A 23,575-nucleotide genomic window follows, 5' to 3' on the forward strand; every position below is an offset into this window, starting at 1 on the left:
AATGTGTCAGACAGAACCTGATATACAAGTAGTATCATCAAGGGTAATTATGCAACATTTCTGTGGTCAGTTTGGTTGAAACATTTGCATAAAAAAACTTAGAAGTAGATAATAAAAAGATCTGTCAAAAATGGGAGACATCCTTTTGCAAAGATGGGTGGAGGAAAGACTGCAGTATGTTGCGATTTAGATCCCGACCTGATTGCTATCATAATTGCAAAGTATTACTGCAGTCTGTGATAATAACGTCAATGACAAAAACATTCTTGGTGCAAAGAGAAATTAGATAGTAAAGCAGACTTGAAAAATCTGTTTTTCCCCTTTATGCAATTCTCTGAAATCCTTGCAGTGGTTGACAGACAATTAGGCTTATTAAATGTATGCATGTAGAATACCTGGAATCAAATCATGCCAGCTAGACACAGATGACGTTATCTTCTCTTTTTTCTTTAGAATGCAGATGGTGTATTTGTGTTAACAAACTATGAGAACCTAATCTAGCTGGACAATTCAGTCCCACTGTACAATTCTTAAACAAAAAAAGGCACCAGATTTTTTCCCACCACAATAACATTACCATATACGTCAGTGTTCATGGAGTTAGACACACATACACTGTAGCTACCCCACAGGTATTCCACAGAGGTCTTACATTTACTACAAATGAAGATGAAGCATCCCAAGCAGTCTGAAATGAAATGCTTTCATATTGGAAGTAACATCCAGTCCTGTATACACCTGGGAAAAAAAGCTGTATATCTGCTTCAAACTGCTAAGTTGTATCTATTTTCTTTATTAAGTGATGAAGAATCTGCATCGTGGTACAACATTGTGCTTCAGTCTTGTAATTTATAGTCCACTGTATATCATTGACATGTCATGTATATAAGCAAAAATAACAGGATCTTTGAGAAGAGGGACCACAATGACAGTTGAGATGTGAAAACTTATCAGAAGTCACTTCTACATTCTTTTTTCAGTCTCTTGACATAGAAAAATATTGCTGCAGGTTTTGTGATGGTAAACTTACAATGCAAACATTTCATAACTGGCTCAACCTACACAGTAAGGCAAAAGAGCACAAACTGGCTGTATAAAGTAACATCGCCAGCCCAGGATTCAGCATGTAAATCACTCAAATTTCTCTCAGTCCTTTAATTGCTACGGAAATAGTAAGATTTTGTCATAGCCCTACTTCAGAGACAGCCAGAAGAAACCTTCTAAGTATGAGCAGTTATAGCATAACCTGGGCATGGAAGAAAACTTACGTCTTTAATCTAAGAAACCAACAAAGAGATTTGATGAAGTCCACTTAACGTTCACATTCCACATTGCAAGCTGAAAGACTGCATTTATAATCTGCCAGAAGATTTAAAAACAGTTAACCCCAGAGTTCCACAGTACATTTTATCCAAAACCTTTAAATAATAATCTATAAATGGCTAATTTATAAATTAACTGATCTGTATCACATGAAGGACTGGAGATGTTTAAAAATAATCCTGCCCTTTGCTGAAATGGAATCATCTCAATTTCTCCTGATTAGAATATTGCTGTAAATGTTTCCTCCTATAGAGAGCACAGCAACAGCTCAACAGTGGATAGTAGCAGCAGGACACTCCAAGGCAAAAGGGTACAACTTCTAGTTAAAGGTGCATGAAAAATTTAGGTGGACAGAAAGCAGCTACCAAATTGGAAATTGTTCAGGACATGGGAATTAATACTTATTCTCTGTGAAGACTGCCAAGGAATCTTTTCTGTGCTTATGCATCTGGGACTTCAGGCGATACAATGATCACCATCCCCAGCGTACTATGCTTTCATGGAGCAAAGGAAACACTAGCACCTGGTTCACAGTCAATTCTTTTTCTCACAATGGATGTTCCATGGAGTCAATTTCTCTTTCAAGAGACCCAGTCAGCTCTAGCACTTCCTGAGAGAACCTTCAGACTTGCACAATAAACAGTATGACTGAGGGCCAGAGCAGAAATGAACATGGAAAACATAAAAGCATTCTCTTCCAACGTTGACTGACAGTTTATGCTGAATCAAAGAACTGGTTTAATTTTTAACTCCTACTGACTCTTTGATAAAAATAAAATAGCATAAATAATCATTACCAAAAATTTGCTCTGGAGTAGTGTTCCATGTACAGCTGCTCGTCGGAAAAAGGAGCGAAATGAATGTCACTGTATGTTGGAAACATCATTCCTAGTAAACAAAAGACAATATAAAGTAGAAGGGCAAGGGTTCAAGAAGTGTTTGGACAATGCTCTTAAATACACGGTTTAATGTAAAGGTTGCCCTGTGTGGAGGAAGGACTTGGACCCGATGATTCTCATGAGTCCCATCCAACTCAGGATATTCTGTTATTCTATAGTCCCACAGTCATCTCTACAGGAATGTCTTCACTAGCGAGAAACCCAGTTCAGAAGCAGTAATTGTCACACATTTCAGATTTCTTAACATTTAGTTTCATTAATATATGGGTTCCTGGAATGTGAGTATGTTAAAGCAGCTAGTAAAAAACCCAACCCAGAACAACTTAAAGAACAGATCCGAATACTTCATAAAGTCCTAATAATTTTATGGTCCTATATCAAATATTTGAATTATTTAGCTTCCTTCAAATGAAGTGAAATGCTACCTGTTAAATACCTTCTCAACACTCTCCAGTGGAATTATAGCACCTTCTTTGCTTATAGCTAACCTAAAAAATATAACACCTGTGTGAAAGATTTGCATTAAAGCTCAGACTTGATCTTGAATTAAACTGCTGGGTATGGTTTTGGTCAAATTTGGAAGAACTGCTGTTAATGAATGAAGTAGTTATATGCACTTCATTCTTCAGACTTTTATCCATGAAACTCATAGAAATTCAGAGTAAATACTGAAAATTCTAGAAACACAAAAATGTATGTTACACCTTTTTTTTTTTTTACAGATGCTGAAGTTGAGAAACAGAATTTTATTTGCATGAAGTGGCAAATCAGTGATAGAGCAGGGAATGAAATCCTGACCTACTAGTTTGCAAGAATGCATTTTCATTAGGATATTGCACTCTAATGGCTTGGGAAACCAGAGAAATTACCTTCCATTATTTTCTGTTGACAGTACATCAGACTGCCTAGCAGCTTAAAAGAAAGCCCTTGTATTCTATTGTGCATGTGTCAATGGAAGCAGGAAACAAAGCCTAGTCATTTTGAACTACACTTGACAATACTTCTTCACCCTTTTTTAATCTGACATAAAACACAATGCATAGTTGAAGGGGAGGACAGGTAGAGGAGGGGAGGGAAAAGGAAACAGCTTTCCTTTTGTACGTACATCATGTAGGAGATGTAGTCCACAGGAATTTAAATAAAGAACAACACAAACTCACAAAATAGGCATGCTTTTTAAAACTGGTTGTGGGGAGAATATTAACAAGTTTGCAGAGGATTTGGGACAGAAAGCTTCCAAACCTAACTGGTACTAAATATTAGCAACTTACTCAAAATGTCACCATTTCAGCTCACTTCTTAGACAATCATTAAGTTTAATAATCACCACATAAGGTGATTCATCCCCACTGTACAAGTGATCAATCAGAAAGTTAGGCACATATCTTTAAAAGCATTCACTCATTTAAAACTGAAAATCAGCTGCCCACTGATCAGTTTTCAGAAGCCCTCCTCTGAAACTGGGCCCTAAGAATCTAAATGGGAGACTTAAGATCAGTGACTGACTTGAAAAATACTACCCAAATGTGCTTTGCAAGTTTAAAACAACTCAACAGCAAAGTCATTAGCTCCCTGTATTGAGACACAGATTCAGCCCATACTTCAAAAACTTCCATGCTGCAGTAATTTTACTTGAGAAAGGTCTCTTTCAAAGAAGTCTTTTAAAGTGAGACTTCATAGTTCATTTTCAGCAGTTCATGTAGAAAGATCTATCATTCAGCAATTGGATGCTCAGATTTGACTCTCAAAAAAAATTTTCGTGAGGCCCTGGAACTTACAGATTCCATTCAAAACTCCTCCAAAGACAGGAGGGATGAAATACAGAGCACTGAATGCTGTGAATCTCTCACATGTCACTCAAAAGGCAACATCCAAGTATTAGAATAAGGTATTTGGGAGAAGCCCAATGAAAGGATGTCAAAACAATTTGAACTTTGCAGTTTTCTATTACAGTTTTTCCACAAAAAACCCCTCATCCTATTTGACCATTCTGCTCTCATCTAAGTTCCACTGTGTGGCAGTTGAGGCTAGTGTGCTATCATCTATTGTGATAAGTTGCAAGAGAGCTGTATCATAGTGTATAAAGCAGCAGGTTGAGATTAAAACCCAAGCAGAACTCAGCAGTGCAACACCAGCATACTCAAAAGCTATTTCCCCTGTGAAACAGCAAGAAGTCACAGCATAGTACAATAGAATTAATATAATATCATTATATTAATTCCCCTGGGGCGCCTAAATGTGGATGGTAGAGCTAGAACAAGGGTATAAAACCAGACAATCCTGGACTACCAATTCAAGTCTTTTTTTTCTTCTTTCAGAATCTTTTTGTCTTCCTTTCTCTATGCAGGGGATAACTGTGGTGACACACTCACCATTTGACTTTAACCATTTTTTGGAATGGAGGTAACTTTCCAACATCCTTTCATTGAACAGCATATAACCCATCGGTTCAGAAATTACCACATCAACACTCTCAGGCAGGGAGATCTCCTCGATTTTTCCAGACAGAACTGTGATCTTGTCAGAAAGGTTGTTGCTTCTCACCAACAGCTGGAGGAAAAACAAAAGCACACAGCAAGTGTTGACTCTTTTGATTAGCAGAATTTATATCAGAGATCTTTAATTAGAATTAAAGCCCCTGCAGTGTAAACCAACTACCTCCATCTGTTAATGGGAATAAAATAGAAAGGTAATATATTTTTCCTTGCTACACCAAAATTTCTAAAGACTGGGGCTCACTGGAGCAAACTCAAAGAAATGCATTGTGTGGAATCAGCAAGTGACAGTACAAGTACTGTTGTCCTGTAAGATATAACTGTAATCAATATCTACAAGAAAAAATATCTACCAGGAAAAGGTGGATATTTTAATTCAATACAGAAGGTTACAAAGAAAGGGTCTTTATAATTCTTCAGATTTTTAAAAATACTGTTCTTGAGTGAGTTACATAGTCATGAAAGGATGAAGAAACTCAAGAACTGAAAAGTTTGCGGTGAGTAATTTCTAAGCATAAATGGAGCATAGCACTATATTCACATAAATGCATTCAAATGGGCCAGTACTTAGAGCCAGGATGCTGGAGATTTATCCGCTTCTATATGCATAGTGAACATCGGAGCAAAACATTTAATGAACAGAAGAAATGGACCTAAAATTTTATGTTCCCTACAGCAAGTTATTAAGGAAAAGAACAACCTCTTCAAAGCATCTGTATTTCTACACATAGATGCATATCCTATTTAGCTGGACTGTACTCAGACATACGGCAAAGTATCTTATCTCTTATGTTTAAATATGTTTATGTTTAAATATGTTTAAATAATGAGTAGAATCTGGGTTATTCTGGCATAAACTTATAAAGAAACAATTATTTCACACTAATCTGAGGTGTCTGCTGGGAGATTCTATAAAGCATCCTTTGTAAAGGCACAGTAGGAGATCTGTATTGAAAAAAAAGTATGCACACATGTACTTGCACTTGTGTAATTGTAACATCAGTAGAAGTGCATAATTACTTGAGCAAACCTTTTACAAAACAAACTGGGTCTTAGGTAACGGCAACAAAGCTTATGACTCATTGTAGCTAGAGCAAGAGAGACTAATGTTGTTATTGGCTAATTCACTGAAACGTGAATATGTTAAAGCAGTTAGTAAAAAACCCAACCCAGAACAACTTAAAGAACAGACCAGAATACTTCATAAGGTCCTAATAATTTTATGGTCCTATATCAAATCTTTGAATTACTTAGCTTCCTTCAAATGAAGTGAAATACTACCTATTACATACCTTTCAACACTCTCCAGTGGAATTATAGCACCTTCTTTGCTTATAGCTAACCTAATAAAGATAACATCTGTGTGAAGGATTGAAGCATTAAAGCTTGATTGAGTGATACAATTAATGATTTTCAGCCATACCTGCCAATATAAACCACATGCTAATATGATAACAAAACTACTAAACAAACCAAAAATCATTGCACACTAACATGTTATAAATCAGGTAAATAACATTGCTGCTTCTTTTACTGACAAGTGTTTGTATCCATTTCTAAGAAGAGATTGAGAGATTTTGTTTTAAAAGTTCTTTAGACCAGAGGCTATGTGAGCAGACACATGATGTGATTTCATTTTGGAAATGCAATTATCATTTTGCTCATAAACTAACTGTCAAAAAACAGCTCAGCAGCAGCATGGATATACAAAGGCAAGAAGCCTAAATCGTTTCAGACTCTGACAGACTGGGACAGAGAACTCACAGAGTTGGCTAGAGGGCAGCAGAATATTACATCATCTCTATCCCATGCAGTGGAGATGCTTATATTACGAAAACTTTTACTTTTACTGGAAATAGTTGCATGGAGACAAATAGAAAAAGTTTTTCATTGCTGTTCCACATTACTATTATTATTACACAACTTAAAAAAAATCATCAATGTTTATTTGCTTTCCTATCCTTAGATACAGCAAAAACAAAGAAAGAAAATTCAAAGAAACACTGTCAGTACTAACCCTCTCCTTTGAAGTGTAGCTATGACTTGGGAAAGCTAAAGTTCCCTGTGCTTTTGGCCCTCTGAAGCTTAACACAGATAGAAACTGCATTTTAAAAAATGCATTTAACTGATGTCAGGTTTTGGCCACAGAGTCTCAGGGAACAGAAACCTCTGCTTATTCACACAAGATTCTTCTCAGTATCTCACCAGTATGCTCTGACAGTGGTCTAAAGAATCAAGGCAATTATGCATCTGCCAAAATCTCAGTCTGTGTACCGAGATTGTCAGGAAGCCAGTGAATGCCAGTTTAAGCAAGTATTTTTACATGCATATCTGAGACAGACTAGATTAACACGTTCCTTTATTGCAGGGAGAAGATCACTTGTCTTATTCCACCTATATTTTGTGATTTTTACAGCTGTTTAATTAGAGTTAGTTAACAGCTCATATCTAGCTGGATTGGTGGCAATGAAAAGCTAGTTTTGAATGGTTTTTAAAAATTTTTTTAAAAATTCTTTTTTAAACACAAAGATGATTTTTCTGAAACTGAAATTTACCATGCATTGATGAACTCTGATTAGTGGCTCATTATCACATGAACAGAAGCAAAAATCAATTAATTGACGTGAAATATTGAAGAGGTACAGTCTCCCACAAATTTCATGCATCTCTTTTGCACAAGAGGAAGATTCTACAGAAGTAACAGAAATAATTTACAACAGATACAGAACACAAGCGTATTATATCAAATGCACATAAAATACTGTTATCTTCTACTCCCAGGCAATATTAGTCCAAAACTGAGATTTAAAAATAAATAATTAAATAAATCACTTTGAGGGGGCTATAAGCTAACAGCTATAAAATAACTCTTTGTCATAACTACCTACATCTTGTTTGAACTGACCTTATTTTTGACAGGATTATTAAGTTACTTCACCCTCTGCAGCACCTTCATGAATTTATGGTTTTAAACATAGAAAGTTATTTCTGCCATCACCGATATGACTTTGCTGCTCAGGCAGGAATACTGGCCATGCCATTTAAGAGATATCCCTTAAACAAACTTCACCTCTTCACAGAATCACAGAATCGCTAAGGTTGGAAAAGACCTGTAAGATCATCAAGTCCAACCATTAAAAAAAAAAAAAAACAAACCACAAAAAAAACCCCACCCCCCACACCACACACCCACAAAAAAAACAAAACCACCCACAAACCACACCACAACCCACACCAAAAACAACCCACCCATACCACACAGCACCATGCCCATCAAGCCGCATCCCACAATGCCACATCCACATGCTCCTTGAATACCTCCAGGGAGGGTGACTCCACTACCTCCCTGGGCAGCCTGTTCCAATGTTTCACTACTCTCTCAGTAAAGAACTTTTTCCTAATATCCAGCCTGAACCTCCCCTGGCGCAACTTGAGGCCATTTCCTCTTGTCCTGTCTCTAGTCACTTGGGAGAAGAGACCAACACCCACCTCTCTGCAACCCCCTTTCAGGTAGTTGTAGAGAGCGATAAGGTCTCCCCTCAGCCTCCTCTTCTCCACACTGAACAACCCCAGTTCCCTCAGCCGCTCCTCATAAGACTTGTGCTCCAGACCCCTCACCAGCTTCGTCGCCCTTCTCTGGACACGCTCCAGCACCTCAATGTCCTTCTTGTAGTGAGCGGCCCAAAACTGAACACAATATTCGAGGTGCGGCCTCACCAGCACCGAGTACAGGGGCACGATCACCTCCCTGCTCCTGCTGGCCACACCATTTCTGATACAGGCCAGGATGCCGTTGGCCTTCTTGGCCACCTGGGCACACTGCTGGCTCATCTTCAGCCGGCTGTCGATCAACACCCCCAGGCCCTTTTCTGCAGGGGAGCTTTCCAGCCACTCGTCCCCAAGCCTGCAGCGTTGCATGGGGTTGTTGTGGCCAAAGTGTAGAACTCGGCACTGGGCCTTGTTGAACTTCATCCAGTTGGCCTCGTCCCATCGATCCAGCCTGTCCAGATCCCTCTGCAGAGCCTTCCTACCCTCAAGCAGATCAACACTCCCGCCCAACTTGGTGTCATCTGCAAACTTGCTGAGGGTGCACTCGATCCCCTCATCCAGATCATCAATAAAGATATTAAACAAGACCGGCCCCAAAACTGAGCCCTGGGGGACTCCGCTTGTGACCGGCCGCCAACTGGATTTCACCCCATTCACCACAACTCTCTGGGCTCGGCCATCCAGCCAGGTTTTTACCCAGCAAAGAGTGCACCTGTCTAAACCACGAGTCGCCAGCTTCTCCAGGGGAATACTGTGGGGAACAGTGTCAAAGGCTTTGCTGAAGTCCAGGTAGACAACATCGACAGCCTTCCCCTCATCCACTAGGCGGGTCACCTGGTCATAGAAGGAGATCAGGTTGGTCAAGCAGGACCTGCCTTTCATGAACCGGTGCTGGCTGGGCCTGATCCCTTGGTTAACCTGCACGTGTCCCGTGAGCGCCCTCAAGATGAGCCTCTCCATAATCTTCCCCGGCACCGAGGTCAGGCTGACAGGCCTGTAGTTCCCCGGATCCTCCTTCCGGCCCTTCTTGTAGATGGGCGTCACATTAGCAATCTTCCAGTCGTCCGGGACCTCCCCCGTTGACCAGGACTGTTGATAAATGATGGAGAGCGGCTTGGCAAGCTCCTCCGCCAGCTCCCTCAGCACCCTTGGGTGGATGCCATCAGGCCCCATAGACATATGAGTGTCCAGGTGGCATAGCAGGTCATTAACTGCTTCCTCCTGGATCATGGGGAGCCTATTATGCTCTCCATCCCTGTCTTCCAGCTGGGGGAGATGGATACCCTGAGGATACCTGGTCTGGCTATTAAAGACTGAGGCAAAGAAGGCATTAAGTACCTCAGCCTTTTCCTCATCCTTCGTGACAATGTTCCCCGCCGTATCCAATAAAGGATGGAGACTCTCCTTGACTCTTTTTTTGTTGTTAATGTATTTATAGAAACATTTTTTTTTGTCCCTCAAGACCGTGGCCAGGTTGAGCTCTAGCTGGGCTTCTGCCTTCCTAATTCCCTCTCTGCATGACCTAACGAGGTCCTTGTATTCTTCTTCAGTTGCCTGCCTCTTATACTGAAACACTCAACCCATATCTTCATCTTGACAGCTTGCTGTTTTTACTAATCTAAATTGAAGATTCTGTTTTAAATATTAGCAAATTTTGTGCCTTTTTAAAAAAATCTAAATTGGCAAATGAAGAACAAGCAGCTAAGGGTGATGGCAGTAGAGCTTTTTGACTTAATGCATTTGGGAATCAATAGCAAATCTGTGTCAAAAGCAGAGGAGGTACATCTGAGTGGGTGTGTTGACAAAGTTTCCACCTTCCACACATTATTTCATAAATTCCTGCTATCACCAAGTTATGGTCAGCACAATGTGTTTGAACAAAAGAAGTGAAGTAGTTTCAATATTTCATAACTTTAGTGAAGGAAACAAAATCCAGGGGAAAAAAAAATTCCACCCAGTAACTTATCATTTTGTCCATGACTGAAAGGAGTGTGTTGTTTTCAACAGCTGCACTCTATCATGATTCTCCTGGATTTCAGAAGACTTTGAAAGCAGGCAAGATTACAGCGATGGAGGATAAAATTGATACCTTAAAACAAAATCAAACAGTTAAATTTGTATCTTGTATATGTACTCACTTCAAATTAGTTGCATCTGTCTGCCACCAAATGTGGCCATGTTGGTGTTCTGGCTGGTTTTTCCTTTACCTTTTTTCATGCAGTATTCACAGAAATTAAATGCTGAAAAGTCTTTGGTAAAATAGCAAGGGTTGGTTTGACAAAAAACAGATCAAAACTGATCTCTGTAATACATACAGGTAAGCAGAAACTTCTCACATACATCTCTCCTCATGAAAGGTCCAGTTTTATATCCAGACACAGCAGATTTCTTACGCAATGAAACAGAGACACAAAAAGAGGTCCAGCTGTTGTTCCGTAAGCCTGATGATTGATGTCATGGATCATTCAAAGCTATGAACAATTCAAGCTTTTTCAGTATGACTTCCCCCAGAAATATCATGAAACACTATAAAATATCATAAAATGTTTTTTTATTTTGACACCAGGATCCAACCTTAATGAAAATCAGGAGTCTGTTTTCTCTGGAGACCAAACAAAAATCTGCAAAATTCCTCATGGAACAAAAGCAAAACTCTGGAAACAAAAAATTTTACTGCCAAAAGACTCCCAAAGATGGCAAACAGGTCAAAGTTTGCACAGAGATTTAAAAGATAATCTGTGCAAGCACTGCTATATGAACCCTGCCAAAATAGTAAACAGCTTGACACCGTCCTTAATACTGAAATACAAATAGTCCAATGGCTTTCTATCTAATTGTGCAACTGCATACTTTTTAGAGAGTTTTAAGAACTATGTGTTTTAACGTTCTGCTGTAATTAAACTTATTAACATACTGAATGCTGGGGGATACAGAGAAAACAGAATAACTTCTTCTCACTACATAGAAGACTCAGAGGACTCATGTAGGTGAAACTATATGTGTGTGTTAACAACATGCCCTTGTGGAACACTTCAAAAAACCCAAACAGAAATACAAAGTTAATTTGACATAGACATTCTCTGTGCATTTTTCAAAAGCAAATGGCAAGACTGACAGATAGACCATCCAAGCCCCTGAGCAAAAATGTGACAGAGCCTTTAATTGGCTGTAATCATCAATTGTCATAGATAAGAGTAGAGTTACACAGCTGCAAAAGAAAGTCAAATTAGTAGAGTCAGTCTATCAGGAAGCTTTACACAACTCCACCTGCTCGGATTTTGCACCACAGCAGCAGCTGCATTTATCCAAGATCATAAGTCACTTTTCTGACCTCCCGTAGCAGGAGATCTCAGGAGTAATTACACTTACCTCAGAACTTAAAATATAAGGCTTGGTCCAAGCTTTAGAGTTCATCTGAACTGCCAAGCCATTTAAATATATAGGTAAATTAAGAGTGTATGAACGAGATGTTTATTCTACACTAGTTCCAAAGAATACAAGGAATCATAGAATGGTTTTGGTTGGAAGGGACCTTTAAAGGTCATCTAGACCAACCCCCCTGCTGTAAGGAGGGATGTCTTCCACTAGATCAGGTTGCTCAAAGCTGCCTCCAACTGGACCTTGAACAATTCCAGGAATGGGGCAGCCACAACTTCTCTGGGCAACCTGTTCTAGTGTCTCACCACCCTAATCAGAAAAAAGTTCTTCCTTATGTCCAATCTAAACCTACCCTCTTTCAGTTTAAAACCATTGCTCTTTGTCCTGTCACTACAGGCCCTGACAAAAAGTCTCTCTCCATCTTTCTTCTAAGACACCTTTAAGTATTGAACGGCTGCAATAAGGTCTGCCCGGAGCCTCCCCCAGGCTGAAGAACCCCCGACTCTCTCAGCCTTTCCTCACAGAAGAGGTGTTGCAGCCCTCTGACCATTTTTGTGGCCTTCCTCTGGACCTGCTCCAACAGGTCCATGTCTTTCTTGTACCAGGGACTCCAGAGCTGGATGAAGTACACCAGGTGGGGCCTCACCAGGGCGGAGTAGACGGACAGAATCACCTCCCTCAACCTGCTGGCCACACTTCTTTTTATGCTGCTGAGAATACAGTTGGCTTTCTGGGCCTCAAGTGCACATTGTCCAGTTTTTCATCCACCAGTATCCTCAAGTCCTTCTCCACAGGGCTGCTCTCAATCCATTCATCCCTCAGTCTATACCAATATTGAGGATTGCCGCAACCCTGGTGCAGGATCTTGCACTTGGCCTTGTTGAATTTCATGGATTTCACTCCTCAAGCCTGTCAAGGTGCTTCTGGATGGCATCCCTTCCCTCAAGCATATCAACTCTACCACCCAGCTTGGCATCATCTGCAAACTTGCTGAGGGTGCACTCAATCTCACTGTCTGGGTCACTGATGAAGATATAATATAGTATTGGTCCCAGTACAGACCCTTGAAGGACACCACTCATCACTGGTTTCCACTTGGACATTGAGCCATTTACTGTAGCTCTTTAGATGTGGCCATCCAACCAATTCCTTATCGATCTAACAGTCTATCCATCAAAAACATCTCTCTCCAATTTAGAGGTAAGAATGTTGCAAGACAGCTGGCTTTCTGGGGTGCAGAAACCTACTTGTAAAGCTCTGTACTTCCATTATGTTGTTTCTGATGACAGTCACACGCCTTGGTTCTCATGGGGGACTTCAATCACCCTGATATCTGCTGGGAAGGTTACGCAGCCAGGCACGTACAGTCCAGGAGGTTCCTCTAGTGTATTATTGATAACTTTTTGACTCAGGTGGTGGAGGAGCCAACAAGGAGAGGTGTACTACTGGACCTAGTACTGACAAACAAAGAGGGACTGGTGGAGGACATTAAGGTTGGGGGCAGCCTTGGCTGTAGCGATCATGAGAAGATAGAGTTTAGGATCATGTGCAGTATGCACAACACAACAAGTAGGACTGCAACCTTGGACTTCAGGAGGGCTAACTTTGATCTCCTCAAGGAACTGCTTGGAGAAATCCCATGGATTAGGGCTCTAGAGGGTAGGGGGGCTCAAGAGAGCTGGGTGATATTCCAGTCCCACTTCCTCCAAGCTCAGGACCAGTGTATCCCTAAGAGCAAGAAATCAGGCAAGGGAAGCAGGAGACCTGCATGGTTGAGCAGGCAGCTTCTGAAAAAGCTCAAGTGGAAGAAGGAAGTTTCCAGTATGTGGAAGAAGGGACTGACCACTTGGGAAGATTACAAGAATGATGTTGGAGTATGCAGGGATGAAATGAGGAAAGCCAAGGCCTCCTTGGAATTAAACCTGGCAAGGCATGTCAAAAATTTTTTGGCCACTCTGCATCATCTTTGAAAGCTCCCGAAGAACAGGCGAGGTGCCTGAGGACTGGAGGAAACCAGTCTTCAAAAAGGGCAAGAAGAGCCAGGAAACTACAGGCCAGTCAGCCTCACCTCCATCCCTGCAAAGATGATGCAACAGCTCATTCTGGGCATCACTTCAAAGCATCTGGAGGAAAAGAAGGTTATCAGAAGCAGTCAACATGGATTCACCAAGGGGAAGTCATGTCTGACCAATCTGATAGCCTTCTATGATGGCATGACTGCATGGATAGATGAGGGGAGGGCAGCGGATGTCGTCTACCTTGACTTCAGCAAGGCTTTTGACACTGTCTCCCACATCATCCTCATAGGCAAGCTTAGGAAGTGTGGGTTAGATGAATGTACAGTGGGGTGGATTGAAAACTGGCTGATAGAGCTCAGAGGGTTGTGATTAGTGGCACAGAGTCTAGTTGGAGGTCTGTAACAAGTGGTGTTCCCCAGGGGTCAGTACTGGGTCCAGTCCTGTTCAGTATATTCACTGATGACCTGGATGAAGGGATAGAGTGTGCCCTCAGCATGTTTGCTCATGACACAAAACTGGGAGGAGTGGTGGACACACCAGACACATGAAAGCGTGACCTGGACAGGCTGGAGAGTTGGGCAGAGAGGAACCTTATGAAATTCAAGAGGCAAGTGTAGGGTACTACACCTGGGGAGGAATAACCCCACACATCAGTACAGGTTAGGGGCTGACCTGCTGGAAACCAGCTCTGTGGAAAGGGACCTGGGAGTCCTGGTGGACAACAGGATGACCACAAGCCAGCAATGTGCCCTGGTGGCCAAGAAGGCCAGTGGCATCCTGGGGTGGATCAAGAAGAGTGTGGCTAGCAGGTCGAGGGAGGTTATCCTCCCCCTCTACTCTGCCCTGGTGAGGCCGCATCTGGAGTGCTGTGTCCAGTTTTGGGCTCCCCAGTTCAAGAAGGACAGGGAACTGCTGCAGAGGGTACAGCAAAGGGCTACAAAGATGATTAGGGGACTGGAACATCTTTCTTATGAGGAAAGGCTGAGGGTCTTGGGTCTTTTTAGTCTGCAGAAGAAGTGACTACCTAGCACTTATACGTCTGTATTCAGCTTAACAGCTGAAATCCACAGCCTATCTTCCCTCAGAGAGAAACTCATATGCTGCCAGGTTTTTATATAGTTGCCTTTTGCAATGACAACATACTACAAATGTTTTGCTGTCCTCTTTTTCATAGAATCATCGAATCATAGTATGGTTTGGGTTGGAAGAGACCTTTAAAGGTCATCTAGTCTAACCTCCTTGCAATAGCAGGGACATCTTCAACTAGATCAGGTTGAGCAGAGCCCTGTCCAACCTGACCTTCAATGTTTCCAGGGGTGGGGCATCTACTACCTCTCTGGGCAATCTTTTCCAGTGTTTCACAACCCTCTTCATAAAAAATGTCTTCCTTGTATCTAATGTGAATCTACCCTCCTTTAGTTTTAGTATGCGTTATCACCGTACCATATAAACCCCACCACACAGTATCTGACATACCAGATAAGACAGCAGACATCTTACCACATAATTAAATACATTTAAAGTCTTTTAATCTAAATAACAGAAAACAAAAACAGGTGCAGTTTATTTATTTATTGCACAGAAGATAGTAAGGTGCACACAAGTATCACCTAAACACTACATAGCAAATAACTGCAAACATTATGATGCTTGAGACAGAATCTTTGCAAGACTGCCCCCAGTGCACATCAAATGCTCTTCTGAATTCCTGTATGAGTCTTGCATGCAAACTGAGTCCACCCATACATGAGCACCCTCACAGGAGTTGTAACAGTCCACTCAAGGTTAATTGTCTTTCATTAAAGTAATTCCCTCATGTTTGGCTATTGCAACAGATTAAATAACAGTCTTACATGTAACGACTCACTATTCATGTCCCATATCATGACAGACAGACAAGCATTTCACCAGAAGTAATTATTTTTACTTTTAATGATCTCATCACTAGCTGACCTCCACAATACAATCACATTTTCCTCATGCATAGTAGTTCGCTCTTTCTGTTTATCCAAGTGCTCTACATACACGTTTTTTCCAGTCTGTTAGTGTTAGTGTTTCCCCTTGGTCCTAGATAAGCTGCTTAAAACCACATTTCCTGTTTAGACAAAACAACTACCAGCACCAGCCACTTTCAGCCTTATTTCTTCTGCTCCTCACCATTTTTTTGGCAAAGGATTTACTGCAATAGTGAAATTAGCAGATTGAGATTGCTTTCATCTCACACATCATGCACAGACCACTGAAGAGCACTGGCTATCATTCACTCTGCACAATTTCCTCCCTATTACAAACTGGTTTGTTAGGCAAGATCCGTTTCAAATTTCTTTCCCTACCATGGACTGCATGTGGCAGGAACCAGCTGCCGGCAGTTGTATATCCAAAACATGGAGTCACAGAACAGAAAAACTGGTGCAGAGTCGTGATAAAGGTTCATAGGGCTCCTCTCTCCTCTGTTGAAGTTTTTGAAACAGGAAAAAAAGATAGCAGGTAAGCCTTGGATACACAAATGCCAGGCAGAAACTATTGTCTGTGTTAGTAAAAAACCAGTATCTAATAGGTAACCAGACTGACATGAAAGTAAACAAAAGGTGACAATAATATTCAGAACTCCTTTGAATGCTATTCTTTTCAGCATAGGACAACAGCAATAGGGAATAAATATTACAGTCTTTGGACTGTAATAATGACTTGTGTTATAAATTTACATATATTATGAATTAATCTTCTGTTGTCATTTTTAGTCTAAATGCAAAAAAGCCCTCATCTAGTGTAAACCTGTATGAGCTTAACTGGAATTATGTCAGACATATAGACAACCATAACAAAGAGGCTCAGGTCTGTCTACCATTTCTGAACAGCTTAATGAGGCCATGGAACAAAACAGAAATACAAGTGTATTGCCAATGTGGCTTGTTATTGTTGTTGTGTGGCGTGGGTTTTGTGGTGTTCCCCCCCCCCCCCCCCCCCCCCCCCCCCCCCCCCCCCCCAGGTTGGACTCGATGATCTTACAGGTCTTTTCCAACCGTACTGATTCTGTGATTCTGTGAAAAAGCCACCCAACTACTACAGAGAACACAGTGACACAGACATGAGAGATTTTTCTGTGAATATCTAAAATGAATGAGTGGCTAAGCAACAGCCAGTATGTTTCCTAATAGAGCAGCTGCTATGAATTTTCCCTCCAACACACTTTTCAGATATTCTACCATTGCACATCTGTGCACAGTACACAGTTTTCAACACTGTCAAATAGACATCTGATTTCTGGTAACTGCACTGTAATGCTAAATTTTTGTTATAATTCTTTCAAAATAAACCTCCAATCATAAATAGGAATTTACTGTAAACCCAACAAATCTCTCAGTAAAAAGTATTAAATCATTAATTTGCATTGTTCAAATATAATTTCCCTTCAGTCAGTAGTTCATTGTATTGGTTTCAAGTATTTTGTATTAAAACAGAAAAAATAGAAAAAAGGAACACAACTTGTTAATCTCACATTCAACATTATTACACATATCTGAAACAGATGAAGAACCGAATAAATCCATACAGAAATGAGAGAAGAAATAGATGGAAAGTAATGCTCCTCTCATAATCCAGATATTTGATAAACCATACTAATGAAATTCCACTGTGGAATATTAAGAGATGACAAACAATATACCTAAGGCTAAGCATCTTTATACTGTATAAACTTAAATTCTTAAACATATCAAGTGTTAATAGATCAGCTGATCTGCAATACAGTTCATGAGTGAGCAAGTTTTCACAAGAAATTACGACTATAGAAGTCTATTATATTTCTTATGAAAACTGAGTCCCATTTGGGGAAGTAGAAGGAAACAACCAAAAATCTATGAATTATCAAACTGGACTGACATTTTAGCCACTATTCCCCAGTATCTACAGTATCTTCTCTTTATCGGTCAAAATTCTTTACTCGTCTCACAGTTTTAAGCAGTTTCATCCACCCCAGGAGAAAAGCAATTCAGTTTCTAAACCCAATGGAATAATGCTATTTCTCTACCAATAAGTTGCCAGATATATTACTCACATTTACATGGATTCAAAAAACACAAAATATTTGATACACTACACATACAGCATGTGCCATTTCACAGCTAGTGATTTTGCTTACTTCTGACTGGAGTCAAGTTGAAATCTGTAACCAAAAGGTTAAAAAAACCATGTAGACTATACTCACAACTACACATTATACTACTACTAGGAAAATCAAGTTCTTTTTAGCTCTTTTTATTATGCTTTCATACATAAAACTTCTGTCTACCATGAAACAAAGATATTGTACAAATTCGTATCTGTTTACAAAATCCTGTGTGAATTAAGAACCACCCTTCCCTCTGAGAGATACCTTCCGTATATTAACATTTTTAGCGCTTTTGATAGGTCTAACTAAATGACAGACATCAGAAAAAAATTCTCTTTAATTATGAAGAATCTTTCTAATTATTCAAATTATGATAAGAAAGTAGAAATGTTCTTTCAGTACATATGCGGGGATAGAATATGCGTATCAGGAGGGAGAGGCAAGGAAGGAGAGGTGGTGGAGTGGCTCTGTACGTTAGGGAGTGTTTTGATTGTATGGAGCTCAACGATTGTGTCGACAAGGTTGAGTGCTTATGGGTAAGGATGAGGAGGAAGGCTAACAAGGCAGATATCCTGCTGGGTGTCTGTTACAGAACACCCAACCAGGATGAAGAAGTCAATGAAGCATTCTACAAGCAACTGGCAGAAGTCTCACAGTCGCAAGCCCTTGTTCTTGTGGGGGACTTCAACTTACTGGATGTCTGCTGGAAGTATAACACAGCCAAGAGGAAACAGTCCTGGAGGTTCCTGGAGTGTGTGGAAGATAACTTCCTGACACAGCTGGTAAGCGAGCCTACCAGGGGAGGTGCCCTACTTGACCTGCTGTTTACGAACAGAGAGGGACTGGTGGGAGAAGTGATGGTCAGAGGCCATCTTGGGCTTAGTAACCATGAAATGATAGAATTCTCAATTCTTGGCCAGGTAAGGAGGGGGGTCAGCAAAACCACAATGATGGACTTCCAGAGGGCAGACTTCAGCCTGTTCAGGACACTGGTTGAGAGGGTCTCTTGGGAGACGGTCCTGAAGGGCAAAGGGGTCCAGGAAGGCTGGACCTTCTTCAAGAAGGAAATCTTAAAGGCGCAGGAGCAGGCAGTCCCCATTGCCATAAGAAGAGCTGGCGGGGAAGACGACTGGCCTGGCTGAACGGGGGGAAGCTTTTGCTGGGACTCAGGGAAAAAAGGAGAGTTTATCACCTTTGGAAGAAGGGGCAGGCAACTGGAGAAGAGTACAAGGATCACATTAGGTCATGCAGAGAGGGAATTAGAAAGGCGAAAGGCCAGCTAGAGCTCAATCTGGCCACAGTCCTAAGGGGTAACAAAAAATGCTTCTATAAATACATTAACAACAAAAAGAGAGCCAAGGAGAATCTCCATCATTTACTGGATGCAGGGGGGAACATAGTCACCAAGGATGAGGAAAAGGCTGAGCTACTTAATGCCTTCTTTGCCTCAGTCTTTAATAGCCAGACCAGGTATCCTCAGGGTATTCAGCTCCCTGAGCTGGAAGACAAGGATGGAGAGCAAAATAAAGTCCCCGTGATCCAGGAGGAAGCAGTTAATGACCTGCTATGCCACCTGGACACTGACAAGTCTATGGGGCCTGATGGCATCCACCGAAGGGTACTGAGGGAGCTGGCGGAGGAGCTTGCCAAGCCGCTCTCCATCATTTATCAACAGTCCTGGTCAACGGGGGAGGTCCCGGACGACTGGAAGATTGCCAATGTGACGCCCATCTACAAGAAGGGCCGGAAGGAGGATCCGGGGAACTACAGGCCTGTCAGCCTGACCTCGGTGCCGGGGAAGATTATGGAGAGGCTCATCTTGAGGGTGCTCACGGGACACGTGCAGGATAACCAAGGGATCAGGCCCAGCCAGCACAGGTTCATGAAAGGCAGGTCCTGCTTGACCAACCTGATCTCCTTCTATGACCAGGTGACCTGCCTAGTGGATGAGGGAAAGGCTGTCGATGTTGTCTACCTGGACTTCAGCAAAGCCTTTGACACTGTTCCCCACAGTATTCTCCTGGAGAAGCTGGCGACTCGTGGCTTAGACAGGTGCACTCTTTGCTGGGTAAAAACCTGGCTGGATGGCCGAGCCCAGAGAGTTGTGGTGAATGGGGTGAAATCCAGTTGGCGGCCGGTCACAAGCGGAGTCCCCCAGGGCTCAGTTTTGGGGCCGGTCTTGTTTAATATCTTTATTGATGATCTGGATGAGGGGATCGAGTGCACCCTCAGCAAGTTTGCAGATGACACCAAGTTGGGCGGGAGTGTTGATCTGCTTGAGGGTAGGAAGGCTCTGCAGAGGGATCTGGACAGGCTGGATCGATGGGCTGAGGCCTGTTGGATGAAGTTCAACAAGGCCCAGTGCCGAGTTCTACACTTTGGCCACAACAACCCCATGCAACGCTGCAGGCTTGGGGACGAGTGGCTGGAAAGCTCCCCTGCAGAAAAGGACCTGGGGGTGTTGATTGACAGCTGGCTGAATATGAGCCAAAATATGACCTTCAAAAATCACCTTCCAAGAAGGCCAACGGCATCCTGGCCTGTATCAGAAATGGTGTGGCCAGCAGGAGCAGGGAGGTGATCGTGCCCCTGTACTCGGTGCTGGTGAGGCCGCCCATCAAATACTGTGTTCAGTTTTGGGCCGCTCACTACAAGAAGGACATTGAGGTGCTGGAGCGTGTCCAGAGAAGGGCGACAAAGCTGGTGAGGGGTCTGGAGCACAAGTCTTATGAGGAGCGGCTGAGGGAACTGGGGTTGTTCAGTCTGGAGAAGAGGAGGCTGAAGGGAGACCTTATTGCTCTCTGCAATTACCTGAAAGGGGGTTGCAGAGAGGTGGGTGTTGGTCTCTTCTCCCAAGTGACTAGAGACAGGACAAGAGGAAATGGCCTCAAGTTGCACCAGGGGAGGTTTAGGCTGGATATTAGGAAAAATTTCTTTACTGAGAGAGTGGTGAAACACTGGAACAGGCTGCCCAGGGGGGTGGTGGAGTCACCATCACTGGAGGTGTTCAAGGAACATGTAGATGTGGGACTTACAGGTCTTCTCCAACCTTAGTGATTCTGTGTTTCTGTGTGATTCTGTGATATATGCTAAGTTATGCTAGTACATCCTCACCAATTTCAAAAGTAACAGACATGTAATAAGAAAACATTTTTCAATAGCAACACAAATAAGGTGGAAGTAGAAAATGGTTGTATGAAACAACACTCTTCCTCAACACATAAGTTAATGCAAAATGTATATGGGGAGATTATGGAGTCTTGTATTTATGCAGAAATGAGAAATAAAAAGAATTTATACATTAATAACTACTGCTATCTGGAGAGAAATAAAAATGTCTAATATCCACATTTTCTTCTTTAAGACCTAAACAGATTGCCTCAATTTCCAATACCAATGGTTTTCCTTCACAATGTTACAGTTGACTGTTGGTGTTCACCAGCCTTCACCAAAAGCAAGGCTGGCCTGCTGCATCAGGACATAGAGAAGGAACTTGCACTGGATTACTGCATGCTCATTGTGTGGACTTAGAGGAACTATGGACTCCTAATGTTGCTCATGAACATTTATATTCTAGATCAGTAAAGCAAAAAGAAAAATTAACATCTAGATACTGCAAATTTTTTCTAGGTATGGGATGAAAAATCCTCCACCACTTTTCACCCTCTTCCACATTAAAACTATTTTTAAAACTCATCTAGAGGTGATCAGTGTTGACAAAACTTATAATAATAATAATGCTCACACTCCTCCCCACACATTCTGACGTTCATGTAAATAAGCAGAGACTGCGAGAATAAACACGGAGATTTTTGCTGTTGCTGCTATTTAGGATTATCACTTTTTAAGAAGTGAACTTCTAAGGCATTTAGTTTCCAATACCACTTTGAGTGCTTCAATATTTTTTTAATCATATTAGAATGCTTAGTAAAAGGAATGCCTGAAAAATGTCTTTTAAAACTACGTGCATTCTTCAGACATGTCCTTTTTTAAACCCTTAAGAACACAGCTTCGTAAGAAGGTTGAAAGACCTAACTGATCACGCTTAGCAGGAAACTAACTCAACTGTCTGATCACATGGATGTCCAAGAGCCTTAGGAAAAAAACACCCGAATGTTTTTGCACAGAACCCATGAAAACAACATCTGGTTTAATTTTTTTTTTCCCTTCTGAAAGTAAAAAGTTTAGTTACAGTAATGACTGTTCACTGTTTTTCACAGGAACAACAATCACATCATTTATTTATTTGATACAACAGAACATTTAGAACACCTTCAAAAATCACCTTCCAAAAAGTGTTGTCCGTTAGAGACCTGACTTCTTAGAAAAACCACACTGAAGCCTTCAGCATTAGCCTTTTTGACACACAGTTCTAGATCTCTTAACATTTTCACTCTACACCATTCTAACATTTGGCTCAGGTGAAAAACACTTACCTCCGCATATTTTGCCATTGAACTGGCTTCAACTGCATAGACTTTTCTAGCTCCGGCCTGCACTGCAAAAAATGAAAGGATTCCTGATCCGCAGCCAACATCTAAGACCACCTTGAAAACAAAAGGCACACAAAAAGAAACAAAATAATCAAAAAGTGACTTCCTGACACCTCTTTTAAGTAACTAAATTTTCATAGCTGTACCCTGCATTTAGAAAGCCTGGAATTATGCAAAAATATTACTAAGGTCACTTGAAAAAGTGAAAAGGCTTGTTAATGATGAGTTTCAATGCCCTTAATCTTTATTTTATCAGCAACAGCATATTTTTAAAAGACTGTGGATTACTTTCATGTGTAAATACATGGTTATAGTTTGGAGGAAATAGATTTTTATAACGAAGTTTCTTTAGGAGAAAAATTTGAAAAACAAGCGTGATCTGAATAACTGGGGAGAGAGGGAAGACGTGACAATAATAATTCTTCACAGGACTACAGGATCGTGTCTTTCTGAATGAAAAATCACTTTGTGATGTGGAAGTATCTTGGATAAAACCAGACTATGTACCTTTGTTCAAATATTGGTTCTGCTTGCTGATGTTACTATTAGACCTTTAACTGCACTGCATGATGTGGTGTCTCTCAAAGGCACTCAGTTAAACATAAATACCAAAGCCTCATTTTCTCCATCAGTCAGGTGGCTTACTTGTTGCAAGCCAAAATGTTGACTGAAATGTTTCAAAGGGTCAAAATTTTTGTTTCAAAGTATAGTGTAATGCAAAGCCAGTGACTGCTGCAACGGCCCATACGAGCCTCTAGTTCCTAGCTTTATTCTGTTGCATAGGTCACTCAACAGCGCTGCAGAAGCATAAGTACATGGAAAGAGAGGCTAACTGCTGGTGAAATCGTTAAGATGATGTGACTGATGTGATCTTTCATGCAAAGCCCACTTTTATACTGCCCAACAGAATTAGGCTAATACCAGTACCTTGTTTCCCCAAAATTTTAATACCAGCTTTGAGAAAAACCCGACAGGACAGCTCACCATTCAGGTTCCTCCTATGGGTTTGCGCTTGGTTGAAAACAAGGAGCAACAGTTTTCCTGTCCCTGTGGCTGAAATTCTCACTAAATTTTCATCCAAGATATGAAATTCACAAGCCCGTTAGGTGATTTAAGCCACCTGGAACTGGAACCTCCTAAGATTTCAAAGCATTTCAACCATGAAACCGAGCCACAGCCCTGATCCAATCTCAAGAGTCAAGAGCAGAGAAGTTTAAATATAATACAGATTCAGAGTAACACTGCAGCTTAGTATATGACCAGTTACCACTGTTCTTTATTGCTTCTCTGCCCCAGCTTCCCATATGAT

The 23,575-nt window shown here is 41.3% G+C and overlaps 1 protein-coding gene across 1 annotated transcript in view; it reads right to left on the bottom strand.

The window, feature by feature from the left end:
- Nucleotides 1-23,575, bottom strand: part of LOC104253465 (histone-arginine methyltransferase CARM1) — a 79,549-nt gene that overhangs the window by 11,252 nt on the left and 44,722 nt on the right. The window contains exons 6-8 of the mRNA XM_059833509.1: nucleotides 22,210-22,320; nucleotides 4,595-4,772; nucleotides 2,121-2,211 (exon numbers count right to left, since the gene is read on the bottom strand). Coding sequence (XP_059689492.1) covers nucleotides 2,121-2,211; nucleotides 4,595-4,772; nucleotides 22,210-22,320 — 380 coding nt within the window. The remainder of the gene's footprint in view (nucleotides 1-2,120; nucleotides 2,212-4,594; nucleotides 4,773-22,209; nucleotides 22,321-23,575) is intronic.

This window comes from Gavia stellata, chromosome Z (assembly GCF_030936135.1).
Source record: "Gavia stellata isolate bGavSte3 chromosome Z, bGavSte3.hap2, whole genome shotgun sequence".
NCBI lineage: Eukaryota > Metazoa > Chordata > Aves > Gaviiformes > Gaviidae > Gavia > Gavia stellata.